The sequence below is a fragment of the Mytilus californianus genome, unplaced genomic scaffold (assembly GCF_021869535.1).
Source record: "Mytilus californianus isolate M0D057914Y unplaced genomic scaffold, xbMytCali1.0.p SCAF_7, whole genome shotgun sequence".
In the NCBI taxonomy this organism is placed as follows: Eukaryota; Metazoa; Mollusca; class Bivalvia; order Mytilida; family Mytilidae; genus Mytilus; species Mytilus californianus.
Genome location: NW_026262723.1, coordinates 89970181 through 89990250, shown reverse-complemented (window position 1 = coordinate 89990250; position 20070 = coordinate 89970181). Strand labels below are relative to the sequence as shown.

Genomic DNA, 20070 nt, shown 5'->3' with positions numbered 1-20070 from the left:
TGAACTACTTAGACCACTCGGCCACTAAGGTCCCTGTGATTATATGAAGAAAATGTAAGAGTAACCTTATCTATTGTATAAACTATTTTGTAGCTGTTGTCTGCCAAGTGGATCCCTATACAACTTACAGCTTGACCACTTCTCCAGATTCCGTAAATCCTACCGTTAGTGTTCCATTTGGAGACATGCTGACCATTAACTGTAAGGTAAATGGTAAAACAGACTTCACCAAGGACAGGAAATGTATCTATAACATGACCTCAGACTCTTACTACCTGTATGGAAATGATTATGAATGTGGAGGTTAGTATAACACAGACAAGGGGATATTCAATATCAATCTAGGCAAGGCATTACACTTAGAGGTTGGCAGTAAGGTGAAGGGGTGCAATAGCAAACTTCTTACTATTTGTACGGTAGTATGCTGTATATTGCTTAGACTCCAAAAAAATTAAAACATAGATTATCAACCTTTGGTAAAAATTGGTTCAAAGGATTAATCTTTTCTTTTATTTTATGCTCCACGAAAAAATTAAAGGAACATATAGTAATTGCTTTGTCCTTCTGTATGATTCAAAATGTTTCAAGATGATCACTTGAGTATCTCTTGCTTGATTGGAATGAAACCTATACCTAAGGAAGATATAAGAAGAAGCCTATTGATTTTAGAGTCAATGGCCAATGGTCAAAGTTACTGTCGTTAAAAATACAACTTTTGGGGGAAAAATGTTTCTGGAAAGTAGCTTGAGTTTCTATTGCTTGATATCTTCCATCTCATACAGATATAAGATATAGGGATGGGGAAGAAGTCTAATGATTTTGGGAACAGCAAGGGTAACTGCTACTAAAATTAAATCATTTTTTTTAAGACCGCAAAATTTTTGCTGTCGTATATTGGTATGACGTTGGCGTCGGCGTCGGCGTCGTCGTCGTCGTCCGAAGACATTTGGTTTTCGCACTATAACTTTAGTATAAGTTAATAGAAATATATGAAATTTAAACACAAGGTTTATGACCACAAAAGGAAGGTTGGGATTGATTTTGGGAGTTTTGGTCCCAACAGTTTAAGAATTAGGGGCCAAAAAAGTGCCCAATAAGCATTTTTCTTGGTTTTCGCACAATAACTTTAGTATAAGTAAATAGAAATCTATGAAATTTAAACACAAGGTTTATGACCACAAAAGGAAGGTTGGGATTGATTTTGGGAGTTTTGGTCCCAACAGTTTAGGAATTAGGGGCCAAAAGGGTCCAAAATTAAACTTTGTTTGATTTCAACAAAAATTGAACTATTGGGGTTCTTTGATATGCTGAATCTAAACATGTACTTAGTTTTTTTATTATGAGCCCAGTTTTCAAGTTGGTCCAAATCGGGGTCCAAAATTGAACTTTATTTGATTTCATCAAAAATTGAATTCTTGGGGTTCTTTGATATGCTGAATCTAACCATGTATTTAGATTTTGGATATTGGAATACCACAAAGGGATGGTAAGAATTGTCTTTGGGAGTTATGGCTCAAACCATTAAGGAATAAGGTGCAAAAAAGGGGGGAAAAGGGTTTCCAGGTTAATGGACAATTACTTGAGTACAAAACATAATTTAAAAGGCAGTGTAAGGTTGATAATTGAAACTCATTTGAATATCTCACCTAAACTGCTTTTAAATTATGTATATTGGAAATTTGCCAAAAACTTTATTATTAATAAATTCTATTGGAAATTTGCCAATAACTTTAGTTTAATGAACTTCATTAGAAATTTGCCAATATAAAATGTTGCTGATGAAGCTTTTTTGTTTATCTCACCTCAACTGCTTTTAAATTATGTATATTGGAAATTTGCCAAAAACTTTATTATTAATAAATTCCATTGGAAATTTGCCAATAACTTTAGTTAAATAAACTTCATTGTATTTTTTCTAGTTTCCAGACAATAACTTGTGTGTAAGTGTATGGATCTCTCTAAAATTGTACTACAAGGTTCCATACCACAAAGGGAAGGCTGGGATTGAGTTTGGGGGTAATTACTCCAAAGGGGGGGGGGGGGGGGGGGGGATGCGAAAAGTTAGGGGGGGATTTTTTTTCCCAATTTTTTGGGGTTCATATTTTTTTTCTTCAAAGTTTTTGTAATCTTCAATTGCACAGTGTTGTGCAATAGCACAGTATTGCACAATAGCAAGAAATCTTTAATTGCACAGTATTGCGCAATAGCACAGTATTGCGCAACAACACAGTATTGCGCAATAGCACAGTATTGCACAATAGCACAGTATTGCACAATAGCACAGTATTGCGCCATAGCAAGAAATCTTCAATTACACAGTATTGCGCAATAGCAAGAAATCTTCAATTGCACAGTATTGCGCAATAGCAAAAAATCTTCAATTGCACAGTATTGTGCAATAGCAAGAAATCTTCAATTGAAAATAAATACAAATCTTTTAACCAATTTCAATGGGATTAATTTAAAGTCTTTAATTTTTGGGGGTTCTAACCTTGTATTACTTTTTTGGATATTGGGCCCCATTTTTAAATTGGTCTACATTGAGGTCAAAAGGGTCTAAAATTAAACTTTGTTTGATTTCATCAAAAACTGAATTATTGTGGCTGTATGATATGCTGAATCTTATTGTGCATTTAGATTTTTTTATTTTGGGCCCTGTTTTCAAATTAGTCCATATTAAGGTTTGAAGGGTCCAAAATTAAACTTTTGATTGATTTCAACTAAAATTAAATTTTTGGTGTTTTTTTATATGCTGAATCTAACCATGTTGTTAGATTTTGGATATCAGACCATTCTAGGGAAAATGAATGTCCCATTTCAAATTTTTAAGCTCTTTGACCACATTTATTTTGTGTCAGAAACCTACATTATGTCAAAAATTTTATCACAATCCAAATTCAGACAGTATCAAGCTTGAATATTGTGTCCAAACTTGCCCCAACTGTTCAAGGTTCGACTTCTGCGGTCGTATCAGGCTGTGCTCTGCGAAACATTTTATTTACCGGTAATTTGACTTTTGAGATGGTATCCAACTGTGAGTTGTAACACGTTAATACACATGGATAATTCTGAAATAATTCAAGCCCACATGAATTATTTCTATTCGGATAGTACAAATACGGCAATTCTTTTGGATTGAAGTGATCTAGGTGAAGGCAAACATTTGCCATTCCCGTAATTAAACACACTATTTATATTGATGTAAAAGAATGGAGAAAACTGAACTATTTACATGCTTAAACTATTTACAATAACGTACTTAGATAGGTTTGGATGAACTTAAATGATAATCTTACTTAGATGTAAAAAAAATTGGCTTTTAACAAATTTTATCATTGTTTGTTTATGTTTCCTTGTTTTGTTGACTTTCAGTTTCACGACCGTGCATTTTCCCGTAAAATGCCTATATTCTTACATCATCCTTTAATAATGTCATTTACACCGATTGACGTCGGGTAGCTCATTCATAAAAAAGCATATGACATGGGAGAATGATTGGAACAGCCCGAAAAATCATGACGTTGCCTTTCAGTTGACATTCAATATATTTTATATTTTACCAAGGGTGTGTACATAGTTGATGTTTGTTTGTTACTCTAAGCAAACATGTATATTGAAACCTTGAAATAAAAATGTTTTCTCTCAATAATAGGCTGTTTTGGGAGCATCAATTGGCACTGTTTTTACTTGTTTATCTTTATTTTTGTGTATGCCTATTGACTTGACAAAGGAAATCAAAATTCACTAATATCTTGATAAGCTATACAATGATACTAACACATTTAGTTTTTCGACACTATCAATCAAATTATTTTTTCAAAATTTAACACTCTAAGGTATAGGGAAAATCTGGATTCAGAATATTTTTTTTTGTCATCTGCTTGACCACAATATTTTTTTTCATCAAATTGGGGATCAGAAATATTTTTTTAAGAAAAAAAAACATAACCCCCCCCTCCCTCCTTGAAGTTAAATGGTCGTTCCCTTACATTAATCCTGAAATTTTCTGTTGATAAGTTTTATGAATTTGTGCATGATACAAATTAAACAGTGAAGAATAGACCAAAGTATAATCAACTTTGGATGAGTTTGTACAACCAAACTGAGTATGTACTTTGATAACGACCTTCAATTTTGCTTGTTGTTAAGTGAACCATAAGTTATTTACTTTTAGTAAGCAATAAAGCAGTATTAGAGGCTTTCCATGCATCCTTCCTTTACCTGTTCCATGATTTGATTAATAGATAATGACATTTGTAACTCTTTCAAATATAAGTAAAAAAGGTTTATAAGGATTTCAAGGTTCCTGTAGCAAGCAAACAATTTTGACTACATGGAACACACTCAAATAAGCATGTTGTTACAATTCATGCAAGACTAGTACGACTTAAAAATGTTTGTTGATGAATAATGTCTCCTTTGTAGTTATTGATTGTGGAAGCCCTGGAACCATTCTTGGAGCCAATTTCCTAACACCTTCCAACACAAGATATGGGGAAAAGTTCACATTCTCATGTTCCACTTTGTACAGTGTTACAGGGAAAAGTACAAATGGAGCATCAAACACAGAAGTCAATTGTGAAGCAGATGGTCACTGGGATCTAGGAAGTTTGCAGTGTGTAGGTGGGTTGAAATGTTTTACCTTTAAGAAATCTGTATCAGACTTAATCAATTTTGTATCCAATATAAAAAGTATATACTAAAGGATGGAATAATTTTTTCACCATGCATTATTATTCTAAAACTTGATTATTTTAGTGTTGCATTTTTGTCCAAGTTTTGTTAATTAATGTAAGCTTATTTTCAACATTTTATTGAAATATATTCTAAAATACCATATTAAAAAAAAAATTATTAGTATATGAAAAAAAAAAAATATTCTCCATGGAGGAAAGGATAAAGGTTCATCAAGTTTGAAAGTATATGACTGTAATTGAGTAATAATTATGTGTTCATGTTCGTCATGTGCACAATATAAAATATGAAGTTTAAAACTAAATAGGATATCTTAAATCTGCAGTATTTAATTGTTCCTTTTATTAATGAATATTTTGCAATAGACCATTTAGGACTTTCTTAAGCATTTTGGAAAACAGAAAAGCAGATTATTTTCTCCTTAATTCAGAAAGCTTAGTGAGTGATTCAATTCTACTTCTGGTGGTTTAAAAAATTGCAACGATAGTTTGGAACAATATCTAATCAACGGCTAATAGGCTTCCTCTCTGTATCTTGAAATGATGGGCAATTTTATGTAATTGTCTCGCCTATGACGAAAAGCAAGACATATCTCTTTATCAACAGTTTATGATTAAATGAAACTCATAACAGACAAAACTACTTGAGATTTAAAAGTTTGTAAAATTTGTTAAATTTCAGGAACAAAGTGTGTAGACCCAGGATATCCTGCAGGTGGCTCTTTAACCATTAATGGCTTTGATCAAAATGGTTATGTGACATTTAACTGTGGTCGTCCAGGTTATCAACCAGACAGAGATTCTGGTATCGAATGCCAGTTGAACCAGTTTAGTAATGGATTACTTTGGAATAATACAGTACCTAATTGTATTGGTAAGTTATTATACATTAACAATAACTTCTAAATTGTTTCATTGATACCAATAAACCTTATCACTATTTGTGGATCTTCGACAATTGAACTTTTGATGTCATACAACAACCACTTTTCCCTTGTGGCATCAGACATTTACTATGGTGACGTCAAAATTTTACGGGAACCTTTGTGCTGTCCGGTCATGGCTGACAAATAGAGATAAGGTATATCACCTTCCAAAAAAATGGGAAACAATTAACATTATTGTAATATTTTTAACATTAGGGTTTATGCCATAAGTTTACTTTGTTTTTTACCATTTTTTTGTATTATGGCCTATTATTCGGAAAACTATAATCAATTATAATCAAAAACGATCAACAAGACAAGATCTACATATAAACAAACATAGCCAAAATCACCAGTTGACTCTTTATTGCAGTTGTTGCCTTTCAATGATATTTACCAATTTTTTGTGTGTTTGAATAATATTTTGAAAACTATAATAGATAGATTATAAGATAGACACTTTAATAAGTTAAAATTATGAGCAAGACAAGATTGGCAAGATAAAGTTGTCAGTTGTCTTCTTATAGGAGTTATTGCCCTCAAATGATGATTTTTATCCTTTTTTTTGTGTTTTGGTAAAAACTAAAGAAGATAGAGAGAAACTGTAAACAGAAAAAATGATTAGCAATACAAGATCAACAAAAAATAGATTTTAGTCTATGTTGCAGAGTGTCCATTGTTGAAGATGCACATAGACCCAGTTGAGTGACACATGCTCTTTAGAGCCTGTAGTTTTGTCATCTTATGATATGGGTTGATGAATGAAGGAAATCTCAGCATGGGATGATGAATATGCCTTTAATTTTCATTTAAAATGTGAAAGAGAAAATAAGTGAATGTCCTTGTAGAATTGTTGAAAGCTCTAACCAAATCTTTTATGATCATTGCTCTCATTATATATCACAGATAAAAGTTGTATAAATCTCAATTTAATTGTAGATATTTAGTACAACAACATTCATCTGTTGTTTGAATATTACATTCGTAAAAGTCATGTTAATCTGTCACAGAAAATTTGAATTACGGAAAAGTAATAAACAGGGTTTCATTCAGAATACTTGCCTGCCACAAAGTTAATCATATTTTAAGGGAATTTTTTTTTAGGGGGTGGGGGGGGGGGGGGGGAGATCAAGCCACCTGGGCAGTTTAAAATCAGGTTAAAGATTAATTAAATTCTAATTTGGATGAATACAAAAATGTCTTGCAAACTGTGGTAGTTGTTGCAGAGTCGGTGTTCAATACTAGGTTCAAGATAAGGTGAGCTGTGGGAAACATTTCTCATGTCGTAAAAAAAGAAATGATATCGGTATACTTCTGATTGTTTTTTCAAGCAGCCTAATTTTACGACACTTGTTTTTTTCTATTTCCAGATGTAACTAAACCTGTGTTGTCTAACTGTCCACCGGATATGAGTGTTAATGCTTACACTAATCCTTCATTTACTGATCCATCTGTCTCTGATAACTCTGGTGGAATCAAGGATTTTACAGTGGTACCAGAGAATGCCAATACAACAATGACAATAGAAAGAGTAGAACAGACAGTAACCTACAGGGTCATTGATCATGCTGATAATGAAGAGACTTGTAGCTTTAAAATATCTGTCAAAGGTGTGTTCAATTTATATAATTTCAATTTTCACTACCCGTTACTATAAGTTATATAGTTTACTACTAACCCTTTATGAATCTATATAGGGGGTTCGGCCTCATCCCCTATGGATTTTACAAACTCTCTATTCATCTATAAGGGGTCAGTAGTGAACTGTACAACGAAATACAATAACATTAATAGATGACGTCACCATTAATAGTAGACATGACGTCATGATAGCCCTATGAAATCTACTGACCCCCTACAGATCCATAAGGGATCACCATGTGATGGCTTTGATCCAATCACAACATCATTCATCATGGCCGAATTAAATTATTGCCCTTTAATAACCAATTTTACTATTTTTTTGTGTTTTTGCCCAAAATCTTGGAAAGATCTTTAAATAAGTCAGCATAAGATATGCCATTAGACCTTACCATCTGTCCTAGTTTTTCTAAGGGTTTCAGTCAATATAACAAAGAAGTCTATTTTTTATGCAACCGTAAAAATTTTGCGTTCGTATTATGCTATGGCAATGTCTGCTTCGTCGTCTGAAGAATTTGTCATCCGAAGACATTTTGGTTTGCAGACAATAACTTGAGTATAAGTGTATGGATCTCTATAAAATTTTATCACAAGGTTCCATACTACAAAAGGAAGGTTGGGGTTGATTTTGGTGGGTATTGTCATAGCCGTTTTCTAATAAAGGGCCAAAAAGGGTCCAAAAACAAGCATTTTTACTGGTTCATAGACAGTAAATTGGTTCACAGACAATAACTTGAGTATAAGTGTAGGGATCTGTATGAAATTTTAGCACAAGGTGCCATATCACAATAGGAAGTTTGGGATTTATTTTGGGGGTTATGGTCATAGCTGTTTAGTAATTAGGGGCCAAAAAGGGGCCAACAATAACAATTATTTTTCTGTTTCACAGACAATAACTTGAGCATAAGTGTATGAATCTCTAATAAATTTGAGCACAAGGTTCCATACCACAATAGGAAGGTTGGGATTTATTTTGGGGGTTATTGTCATAGCTGTTTAGTAATTAGGCGCCAAAAAAGGGCCAAAAGCAAGCATTTTTCATGTTTCAGGACAATAATTTGTGTATAAGAGTATGGATCTCTATGAAATTTTATCACAAGGTTCCATACTTCAAAAGGATTGTTGGAATTGATTTTGGGGGTCATGGGCCAAACCGTTTAATAATTGGGGCCAAAAAGCGGCCAAAAAACTAGGATTTCCTGGTTTCTTGACAATAATTTGAGTATAAGTCTATGGATTGCTATTTAATTGTGCCACAAGGTGTTTGGATTGATTTTAGGGGTTATGACCCTAACTTTTTAGGCAAAAGGGGCCAAAAACAATACTTTTGTAATACTTTTGTAATACTTTGTATCAATTGCTTATTTCTTGACCAATTTCAATGGGTTTTAAATCTAAGTCTTGAATTCTTGGAGTTCTTGTGGTAGAATAGAATTTATTTTGGGCCCGGTTTTTGAATTGATCCATATTGAGGTCCGAATGGTCCAAAATTAAATTTCATCAAACATTAAATTATTGGGGTTCTTTGATATGCTGAATCTAAGCATATATTTAGATATTTGATTTTTGGTCCCGGTTTTCAAGTTGGTCCAAATCGGGGTCCAAAATTAAACTTTGTTTTATTTCAACAAAAATTGAATATATGGGGTTCTTTGATATGCTGAATCTAATCATGTATTCAGATTTTGGATTTTGGGTCCCATTATCAAATTGGTCCATACTGAGGTCCAAAGGGTCCAAAATTAAACTTTATATGATTTAATAAAAATTTAAATTATTGGGGTTCTTTGATATGCTGAATCTAACAGTGTATTTAGATTTTTAATTTGGGGCCTGTCTTCAAATTGGTCCACATTAAGGTTAAAAGGGTCCAAAACTAAACTTTAGTTTCATTTTGACAAAAATTGAATTTTTGGGGTTCTTTGATATGCTGAATCTAATCATATATTTAGATATTTGATTTTTGGGCCCGGTTTTCAAGTTGGTCCAAATCGGGGTCTAAAATTAAACTTTGTTTTATTTCAACAAAAATTGAATATATGGGGTTCTTTTATATGCTGAATCTAATCATGTATTCAGATTTTGGATTTTGGGTCCCATTATCAAATTGGTCTATATTGAGGTCCAAAGGGTCCAAAATTAAACTTTATTTGATTTAATCAAAAATTGAATTATAGGGGTTCTTTGATACCGGTATGCTGAATCTAACCAATGTTATGTTCAATTTCAAATTTTTTTGTTCGAAGACCACATTCTTTCTGTGTCAGAAACTTATTCTATGTCAAATATTTAATCACAATCCAAATTTAGAGATGTATTGCACAATTAATAGAAATTGAGAGTAGAATCATAGTTAAAAATAGGTCAGCATCATATTCTACTTTTTGAAATTATGTATAAATATTATATTTTGAAATTTACCGTTCATTATTAGATATTTTGAAAAATAAAGGTAAGTTTTATAGATTTTTTAAAGATATTGTATTAATGATGAATGATATTTTAGAAGTTTAAAGAAAAAAATTGTTGGCAAATTTTTTTGAAGAACTTTGTAATAGTATTACAATAAATAAATAAATAAATAAAGTTCTTGATGTACTTGGATATGCTGAATCTAACCGTGTATTAAGATTTTGGATATTGGACCATAATAGGTAAAAGTCCAATTTCAAATTTTTCAGTTCTTTGACCACATTCATTCTGTGTCAAATAGTTAATCACAATCCAAATTCAGAGCTGTATCAAGCTTGAATGTAGTGTCCATACTTGCCCCAACTGTTCATGGTTGGACCTCTGCGGTCGTATCAAGCTGTGCACAGCGGAGCATTTCATTATGCTTATGTTTGTTTTTGATAACTTTTGTAGATGAGGAACCTCCAAGAATCACGAATTGCCCTTCAAGCCGGATAGAATATGTTTCAGCTATAGGAGAAACAAGGCAGATAACAACAGTAGATCCTACAACAATAGGTGCCCAAGATAATAGTGGGCCTGGGTCTATTGTGATCTCAGTGTTTCCTCAAACCTTCACTGTTAATGCTAACCAACTTGGGCATCAGCTTGTTACAGTGACAGCATCTGATCAAGCTGGGAATTCTGATGTTTGTGTTTTTGATATTGATGTACAAGGTAAGAAGACTTATGTACAGGAAATTATACTCATTTCAACTTACAGTGAAACCTGTTTTAAGAGACCACTTAAGGGAGAGCAAAAAAGTGGTTTCATAAGACAGATGGTCTTTTAATGCAGGTTCAATTTAATATATGAAATGTACTACAGCGGGACCTACAATTAATGGTCTTATAACACAGGTTTTTACTTGTTACAGGTGGTCTCTAAATCAGGTTTGACTTTATTTACAAAAAGAGATCCTTGTTTAACAAACCATTGTGCAGTTGATAGTGATAATGCATAACAATCTTATTGCGAAAAAGATTCCAAGATGATTTTATGAACACATATTCATAAACTCCCATTTTATTTTATTTTTTTAGCCATTTTCTACAAGAATTGAAAATGGAAGAGATGTTTAAAAGTTCTGTTATTGTAATGCAGTTGTCCCCCTTTTATAGGACCCCCTCTCAAACATCTACCTGATTTATAATCACAAAAATGTTGAGCATCAACTTATTTTTATCAAGGGTAAAATGACTTTTCTCGATTAACCACTTTAAGATGCAACTGACAACCAACAATTATATGAACTTATTAAGTAACCTGTACTAAACCCATCTAGGAGAGATAAAAATTGGAAATCTGTGAAAGTAGCCAAAATCAGGTTGGGGTGGAGGTCATTTGTTGTGGCTACTAATTTAATGATATGGGCCCTAGGTATTCACTGTTATGATAAATGCATTCATATGTTGTTCAGAAACACAAGGAGGTATTATATTGCCAAAAAATTCTGGTATGTAATATTTTGGCAGACCTGGCTTGCTATTAATAATTCCAAAGCTAGACAATCTGGTGAAGTCAAATTTACTTCCAGTTAGCATGAATGGGCTACTGTAACTACAAGATAATAATTCATGAAAAAGAAACACAGTTTTGTCCTTGTTCACCTCTCAAGGTCGTATCAAAATTGAAAAATAGACTGAACATGACCATTTTTCAGCTGGGGTTGGTCTGATATATAAGATGATGATGATGGATGGCTGCTTAACGTCCAGCTGCAAATTAATATGCATATTCAGGATGAGAACATGTTAATGTGATATTAATACTAACCCTACTTTGTACTAGACCGAAACGCTGAGCCAGATTTTTATCATGCTAGTTCACAAGGTAACAGTCAGCAGGAAGACATGTCACCTTACCCGGACACATTATTCTGACTCTGAGCCGATGGGTCTGATATATAGGTTAATCATAAATCTGTATGGTTATCTCGGCTAGAAATTCCTTTTCATACATTACTTGTAAAAACTGAATCTGACTTCTGGAAATCAGGCAAAAACATTCTATTTAATATTTTCATGTAAAAAACCTTTCAGTATTCTAAGACAACTTTCTTTTACTATTTAAAATCCTTAACTTTAAATATCATGTTTAATGCTGCAAGTCAAACTTTTGAATGCCTGAAAGATGCTGGGATGCAATCTGAGCTTTGAATAATTTAAATCTGATTGATCTAGACAAGCTGGGAAATATGGATAACCAATTTTGATTGGTCAACAATAAATCTGAGACATAACAGATTCAAATTGCTAGGGGTCTGATTGCTTGCTAAGTTAAACATTGAAAGGGAGGTGCAGGAGTTTTAATTAGAACAATATGAAACTAACAGCTAGCATATATAATGATTAATAATGTATTAAGCTAAATACTCCACTATAAAAATCAGTTGAAAAGGGCTTAACTCATCAGACATACAAAGCAGAAAAACAACTGACAAAAACACAGACTACTTTCAGGTTGGAGATAGGGTAATCTTATTAGAGGGAGACTCATGTATTTAGCCATGAGAAATCTGTCTTTCTGCATTGGTGTTTACAATTTTCCTTAAAGTGCAGCTGTTATTTTTTACAAGAAGTTGTCTTTGAAAAGAAGATATTGTTTCATATAAAATAATTTTTTAATTTTTATAATTATAGTTTCTTTGTGATAACTGTTAACAATGGTCATTTCAGCATCAACGTGTTCACCATACAATGTCCCTGACCCACAGCATGGTAGTAAATCTTGTATTCCAAAGACAGGAAACACTGGCTATGAATGTAATATAACATGTAGTTCAGGGTATTATATGTATGACTATCCTGACCAGAGTGTAGTTACCATGGAATGTGATAATAATGGTAACTGGAATCGACCAATCATTCCTGCTTGTACACCTGGTAGGTCATTTAATATATAATTATTTAAGTAGTTACCTTTAAATCTATATGATAGTTTAAAAATTATTCTCTCATCTTCCTTTCCCTAATATTTAAGAAGAATTTCTGAAATGAAAAATTTGATACCTTCCGGTGCATTACGTTTGTGAACAGCTTTTAATTATGTTTGCACACATTCATTTAACAGGTAACGCAATTCATTTATTTATATATAGATTCTTACATTGGTACCTGTGGATTATCTGATTTATCCAATTGAGATAGTTAAATTATTAGATTTTAAAGTCTGAGCCTTGGCAAGGACTTTAAAATTGATAATTTAACTATCGAGATTGGATAAACAAGATACTCCACGTGTAACTATGTAAGAATCTGTTTCTGTAATGATTATCAAATACATTTTTGATAAACGAAAATCCCCTTTGGGTACCTTCCACATTCCACAATGTTGTCAATTTCTCTAACACCTGTTAGCACATTTCGATTCATTCAGTGAGCTGATAAAGGTTATGACCCTTAAACTCAGCCAATCATCTTCTGAGATCATCGGCAACCACACTTTGATTAATTTTTTTATACAATGGGTCAAGAAAGTGATAAATTGCCAAGGAATTAGAGAAATGTATATATATATATATGATTTTGATATGACACATTAACTTTTACATTATTTATACCCTTTCTGTTAATCTGATTCCCTCACTCAACAATGGGGAGATTGAATTTAGGTTTTGAGCAAGATAAGTCTGTTTTATTATGCAAAGGTATAACAAGCACTTATGCCCTCTAACATAAAAATAAGACAACATGGTATGATTGCCAATGAGACAACTCTTTACCAGAGACCAAATGACATAGAAGTTAACAACTATAGGTCACTATTCTACATACACGCCAATAGAAAAATTTATGGTTTGTAAATTATTTGTGTTTACCTGTTAAGGGGTCATCTAAATACCCTCCCAAAAAGAAAAGTATATTTTTTTCATCTAGTTTATTTAGAAAAATTACCAGGCATGTAAACCATCATGCTGTTTACATCAAATGAAGCTTTAGAATATAGCAAATTCATGAACTAATTTTATGCTGTTATAAATGATAAAAATTTTTGGACCAAAAAACCATAGATTTGGTCTAAAATATTAAAATATGTCATATTCCCCCCAAAACCAATTTTCACAATTTAAAATGTGTACGATCAATACACAAAGACATGTTTTTTGCTATCTGTATGTTTAATACGATGTTAATAAGCAAAAAATGTCACAATACTCTGTTTTTATTTTCCAAAGGAAAAGGTATGATGACACTACTTTTTTTACCCCTTGAATAAGAAAATCAAGAAGTATAATAAATATAACAGATAGCATTCTTCTAATGTTCAAAAGACTTTAATGTGTCTAATAGAAGCATTTCTATTTTTATATTATATATTTGTGTAAGGCTTTCAAACTTCTTGCATTGAATGCAAAACTGTAAATTTGTAACAAAGAGCTGTATTGATGTGTAATACACATTCTGTCAAAAAGTTAAGTTTGTCCATGCATTTTGCTAATATTGTCTAAGGCAAAAATCATCAAAATGTTTGTAAAGTTTGCTCTAAACTATGATTTTAATTTATCAAATACACATATTTAGTTCTGATTTGAAACTTCTTGAACAGTTGAATACATTACTGTTTTATAAACTTATAAGAATTCTGGTTTCTTTAGGATTTCATGTTGTTCAGTCACTGTCTTGTTGATAAAATCAGACGAACCTTGCTTTGTTTATTTACATATTAAAAAAAAAAACCAAAAAAACTTTTAAATATTTTTCTTTTTTCAGCAAATGTCAGAGCACAATATTCTGAAATCTATGAAGTGAAATACAATGCAGCAATAAGTATACCAAGTAGCTGTAAAGACCAATACCGTGGAAAGATTGCAGGACAGATTTCTGCATCACAAAGTAGTTTATTGCAGCTTTGCCGTGCTGCTGTTGACCCAAATATGATAGTTGGCTTGACTGTGGATGATGTATCAATTACTATTAACAGCAATGTGGTAAATATTTCACCTTGGCATTTGAAAAGAATCATATACAGTCAGAGGTCAAAAGTGTTTCACCATTTGAAAATTCTGCTATATATTTCATATAAAAGCACAAGTCTTGATTAAATTCTCCTTAAGTTATTTCTTGTCTGAATAGTCCTTTTTCATATTACTGGCTTTTCACTCCAGAGTATATAATTTTTTGACAGGTTACCGTATCTCTGGTAGGACATTCTGGTATTTAGTCAAGTAAGAGCACGTATAAGAAGTAAAATCAAGCTTACAGTCAGTGCAATTTTGGGAAAAAATTAATTGTTTTGTGTTTTCTATACGCAACTAAATCATCAGAAAATATTTATTTTTTCTCCAAATTGCACAGATTGTAAGCTTCATTTTACTTCTTTTAATTGCTCTTACTTGACCGAATATCAGAATATCCTTCCACAGAGGAGGTAACCTTTTGAAAAATCTTGAGCAACCAAAAAACAAAAATAAAGACCTTGGATAGAAAAAATATGTGTGCTGCATTGGAATTCTGTTCTTTTATTATCATTGATCATATTGAATGTGACATACCGAAATAAACTTATCGCCTGGTTTGTACTAACATGAGCAACAAGACGGGTGCCACATGTGGAGCAGCATCTGCTTACTCATCTGGAACCCCTGAGATCACCCCCTGATTTTAGTGTGATTTGTGTTGCTCAGTCTTTAGTTTTCTAGTTTGTGTTTTGTATACTGTTATTTGTCTTTTGATCTTTTTTCTTTTTTTACCATGCTTGGCATTTTCAGTTTGTTTTCGACTTTGAATAACCCTTTGGTATCTTTCGCCTCTCTTTTATTTCGAAGTTATCCAATTATATTAGTAATTCAGGCTAATGACTCTGATACTTGTCCAATTTGGTCACAATAATGAACTATAGTTTTACCTTCTTATCTATGGGAAGAAATGGATGAGTGCATGCAGAAATCTTCTCCTGTATGACTGAGTCAGTCTGGACCAATCTTGGCCACAGTCATTCTTAAAGGGAATATGTCAAAAAATTATATCAGGTTTGCCTGCATATTGACCATATTGTTCATATTATTCATTGATCAGGGTAAAGATTCTGTGATACAACAGTTAAATAGAGTCACTTTTTTGTACACCCCACTCTATTAGTGGGGGCTATTTAGCATTCGCTTTGTCTATCCGTCCTTCAGTCTGTCCATTTGTCGAACAAATATTTTTGTCACACGTTTTTCAGGTTTTACTGAAGAGAATGGCTTCATAATTTGTCAGCCGCTTGACAGTGATGAGTTTTAATTTTGAGCACTTTTCAGTTCTGTCATCAGACACAAACTTCCTGTTTGCAGATGTTTTAAATTAGAAGTAGGGGTATGCTTATCAAGACAATGTGTACTTCTTGTTATGACTACATCAGAATCTCAGTCACTGTAAGACAACCATATTTGTTTTATTCATTGTAATGTTTACATGTCCATATGATGGAACTTAACTGACCTTGACCTCAATTTGAAGGATTAATGATCCCTTTTAAGTTTTTGTTCTTAATTCCATCAGCATCATTTAATATATTCAAAACTTTGATTTGAATTTGAATTTCAGATGGACATTAATTTTATTGTAACCATGGGACCTGATAGTTTTACAGTTGCAAAGTTTAAACAATGCTCGAACTTCAATACAGCTACCTTTCAAACTGAAAACTTCGCGATCCTCCAAAATATAGTTGGTGTGTCAGGATGTCCAGATTTAGTTGGAACATGGAATGAACCACCAAACTTCAGTGGAAGTTTTCAGTGTACTAATCAAAGAAAATTGGTGGAATTAAGTGGAGTAACATACTGCTGTAAGTATGCTGATAGATGTGTAGTTCACACTTTTAATTTACAAGTTAAGCTATTGCTTATATTTGATAAATTTCATTTGTTTGGGTTTTTTTTACATTAAGAGTTACCTACCTTACAATGTAATTAATTGAAAAAAAAGTTTCCTACCAATTACAGCTTGAAGCATGGAGCATTTTAATAACTTAGCTAATATTTTCCATTGATATATAAATACATTAAATTCTTGGTGTACTTGGATATGCTGAATCGAACCATGTATTTTGATTTTGGATATGGGACCATAATAGGTAAAAGTCCAATTTAAAATTTTTCCATTCTTTGACCACATTCATTCTGCATCAGTAACCTACTATGCTGTGTCAAATATTTAATCACAATCCAAATTCAGAGCTGTATCAAGATTGAATGTAATGTCCATACTTGCTCCAACTGTTCAGGGTTTGACCTCTTCGAATGTATCAAGCAGAGCCTCAAAGGGCATTTTATCCAGAGGTGCAATGATAATGTTTTGAAAGGCTGATGTGAAGTTTTCTCATCATATTTTATCCTCTGTTGGTGTGAGGTTTTCTCATCATCTAATATCTTTAGTTTGTAGTGAGGTTTTCTCATCATCTAATATCTTTAGTTTGTAGTGAGGTTTTCTCATCATTTAATATCTTTAGTTTGTAGTGAGGTTTTCTCATCATCTTTTATCCTATGTTGGTGTGAGGTTTTCTCATTATCTTTTATCCTATGTTGGTGTGAGGTTTTCTCATTATCTTTTATCCTATGTTGGTGTGAGGTTTTCTCATTATCTTTTATCTTATGTTGGTGTGAGGTTTTCTCATGATCTTTTATCTTATGTTGGTGTGAGGTTTTCTCATCATTGTTTATCTTTTATCCTATGTTGGTGTGAGGTTTTCTCATTATCTTTTATCCTATGTTGGTGTGAGGTTTTCTCATCATTGTTTATCTTTTAACCTATGTTGGTGTGAGGTTTTCTCATCATTGTTTATCTTTTGTCCTATGTTGGTCTTGTGTGTCACACAATTTTATAACAAACAAAATTGAACAGCACATTTGTGATAGCTAGTTTGACGTGTGCACAAAATCCCACTTTGCCTATAAAGACCATATGTCTTAAAACTAAAACACACAATTAAAAACCTACAAAATGAAGCTACCAACATAATGACCATTTACTTGAACAAAGAAATAACAAAATGGAATATTGTTTGGTCATGTACATTTCTCAGCATTGATTAGATGAAAATTATTCTGCTATACAAATAGGTAACAATTTGAATGTTACATTTTTCAGTGGCTTGCCCTGAGGGAACGTACACTACAGGCACCGGTACATGTGACTTGTGTCCAGAGGGAACCTATAACCAAGCATCAGGGGCATCACAATGTGTGAGCTGTACAGTTGGCTTAACTACATACGGGAAGGGAAATATTTATCCTTCTTCCTGTCTTAGAGGTAAAATATGTAAGCTTCTGATTTAAATAAGGGGTATATTTCATCAGCTGAAGGTGATTGTTTTGTAAAGATATCCATACAATTATAAACCATGTTACCAAGTACAAAAAGTATGGAAATCCTATGGATAAACCTACTAAGGTAAACCTAGTCTAAACATTCTGTATCTTAAGTCTAAACTTTAACTGTATCATAAGTAACTTTTAACTGTATCTTAAGTCTAACTTTTAACTGTGTCTTAAGTCTAGATTTTGACTGTCTTAAGTCCAAACTTCACTGATCATATTTAAGTCCAACTTCAATAACCATATCATAAGTCTAAACTTAAGAAACTATATTTTCATCGGAAACTTCAGTAACTTAGTTTTATTTAAAACTTCATTATTTTATTGTGAGTCCAAACTCAATCAGTATCTTTATGTTGAAGTCCAAACTTTTATAACCGTATCCCAGTCCAAACTTCAATCAACAACCATGTCTTAAATCAAGCTTCAGTAAACTTATCTGAGTCTTATCTTCAGTAGCTGTATTTTAATGTATAAACGTAAGGTGATGTAGTAAGATTGCCAATGAGACAACTATCCACCAAACTCCAAAGAATTGAAAGTTAACAATTAAAGGTTACTGTTATGCCTTTAGCAATGAGCAAAACTCATCAAATAAAGTAAGTTAAATATAAATATTTGGAAGACTAATTTAAGAATGAACTCAAAAGAGAAAATCAAAAATCAATGTTGGCAGTCAGCATTGAACAACCTCTGGATTCAAGACAGGCACATAAAGAATGTGGTTGGGTTAAATATGTTTGAGAGCACTCAACACTCCCTCTAACCTTGTACAGTGGTTGGAGAAGTTTGTATTAGTTATTGTGTCATTACTTAGGGGTACCTAGTCCAAACTTTCAATAATTGTTTTAAAGTAGTCAGTACATTTATATATCAATGTTCATCATTTAGTGTCTTTTTAAGGGATTTTATTTACATAATACTTTATTACTGTATGTTTTTTGTAGCTAAATGTCCTGCAGGCTTATACTCATCAACAGGATTTGCACCTTGCACTCAGTGTCCAAGAGATACATACTCTGTCAATAATAGCACTCACTGTACAGACTGTGCTTCAGATACTATCACATACAGAACTGGTTCAGTTAAGCTAGCTGATTGTTATGGTAATGATTTGTAGAGGAAAGCATCAGTTAATCTCTAGTTTAAATAAAGAGGTTAAACATACCAAAGGGACATTCAAAACTCAAATGCCAGAGATATTTTGCATATAAACTACTATATTATTAGGCAGGCCATTCAATCATAAATGCCTGTAAAACAGCTATCCCTACTTTGACAAATGTGGTTTATATGCAAAATATCTAAGTAGCTCTATCTAGGCCATAATACATATTATTGATAACATGTAAATTAGATTTTGGTTTTGCCAAATTCTGCCTACAACCCCATAGAAAATTTGTAATTTGTTGAACAGTTAAATTTGTGGTTCACCTGTACCTGTAACAGTGGTTTGATTCCGCCAGTGTACTTTATCCGGAGGAAGAAAATCCCCAGTGATTTTTATCCACCAACAAAAATTCACTAGGTTTTTCTATCAGGGTCCAGTGGAAAACATCCACCAGTGATTTTAAGGTTCTAAAAAAAGATTTTGGAGGGGAAATATATAAATTGTGGCTTAATAGTTTTTAGTGTATTTGAAACTTGCATAGTTGATTTATGTAAAAAGTGGAGAGTTTTCATCCAAGGAATGTTCACACTAGTGTTTTTGTACCGGAATGATTGCACTAGTTATTTTATACCGGGATGAATTACACTAGTGCTTTAGATCCATACATTGATGAAGTGATTAATACTCAGTTTGAACACACGATAACACAATAATGCTTATTAACGAATAAGATTTAAATAATTTTTCTATGCAATCTATAAAATCATTTGCTTTTAAATTGTCACTAATTGTAATATTTATATTTATTGGATTGCGGAAGTTTTTCTGTGTATTTGCTTTTCGGTCGACTTGGATATAAAATCATATCTTCTATGTCAATATCAAAGGATGCTTCTATAATTGAAACTTTATGTAAGAACAAATCTGCTCTTTAAATTTGGTTTATA

The 20070-nt window shown here is 32.5% G+C and overlaps 1 protein-coding gene across 2 annotated transcripts in view; it reads left to right on the top strand.

The window, feature by feature from the left end:
• The window catches only part of LOC127708635 (uncharacterized), a 140297-nt gene that overhangs the window by 40848 nt on the left and 79379 nt on the right, over positions 1–20070 (top strand). For both annotated transcript variants that reach the window (XM_052213668.1, XM_052213667.1), the window contains exons 20-29: positions 94–303; positions 4426–4623; positions 5377–5568; positions 6991–7230; positions 10127–10390; positions 12392–12598; positions 14426–14643; positions 16241–16484; positions 17786–17947; positions 18960–19118. In XM_052213668.1, coding sequence (XP_052069628.1) covers positions 94–303; positions 4426–4623; positions 5377–5568; positions 6991–7230; positions 10127–10390; positions 12392–12598; positions 14426–14643; positions 16241–16484; positions 17786–17947; positions 18960–19118 — 2094 coding nt within the window. The remainder of the gene's footprint in view (positions 1–93; positions 304–4425; positions 4624–5376; positions 5569–6990; positions 7231–10126; positions 10391–12391; positions 12599–14425; positions 14644–16240; positions 16485–17785; positions 17948–18959; positions 19119–20070) is intronic.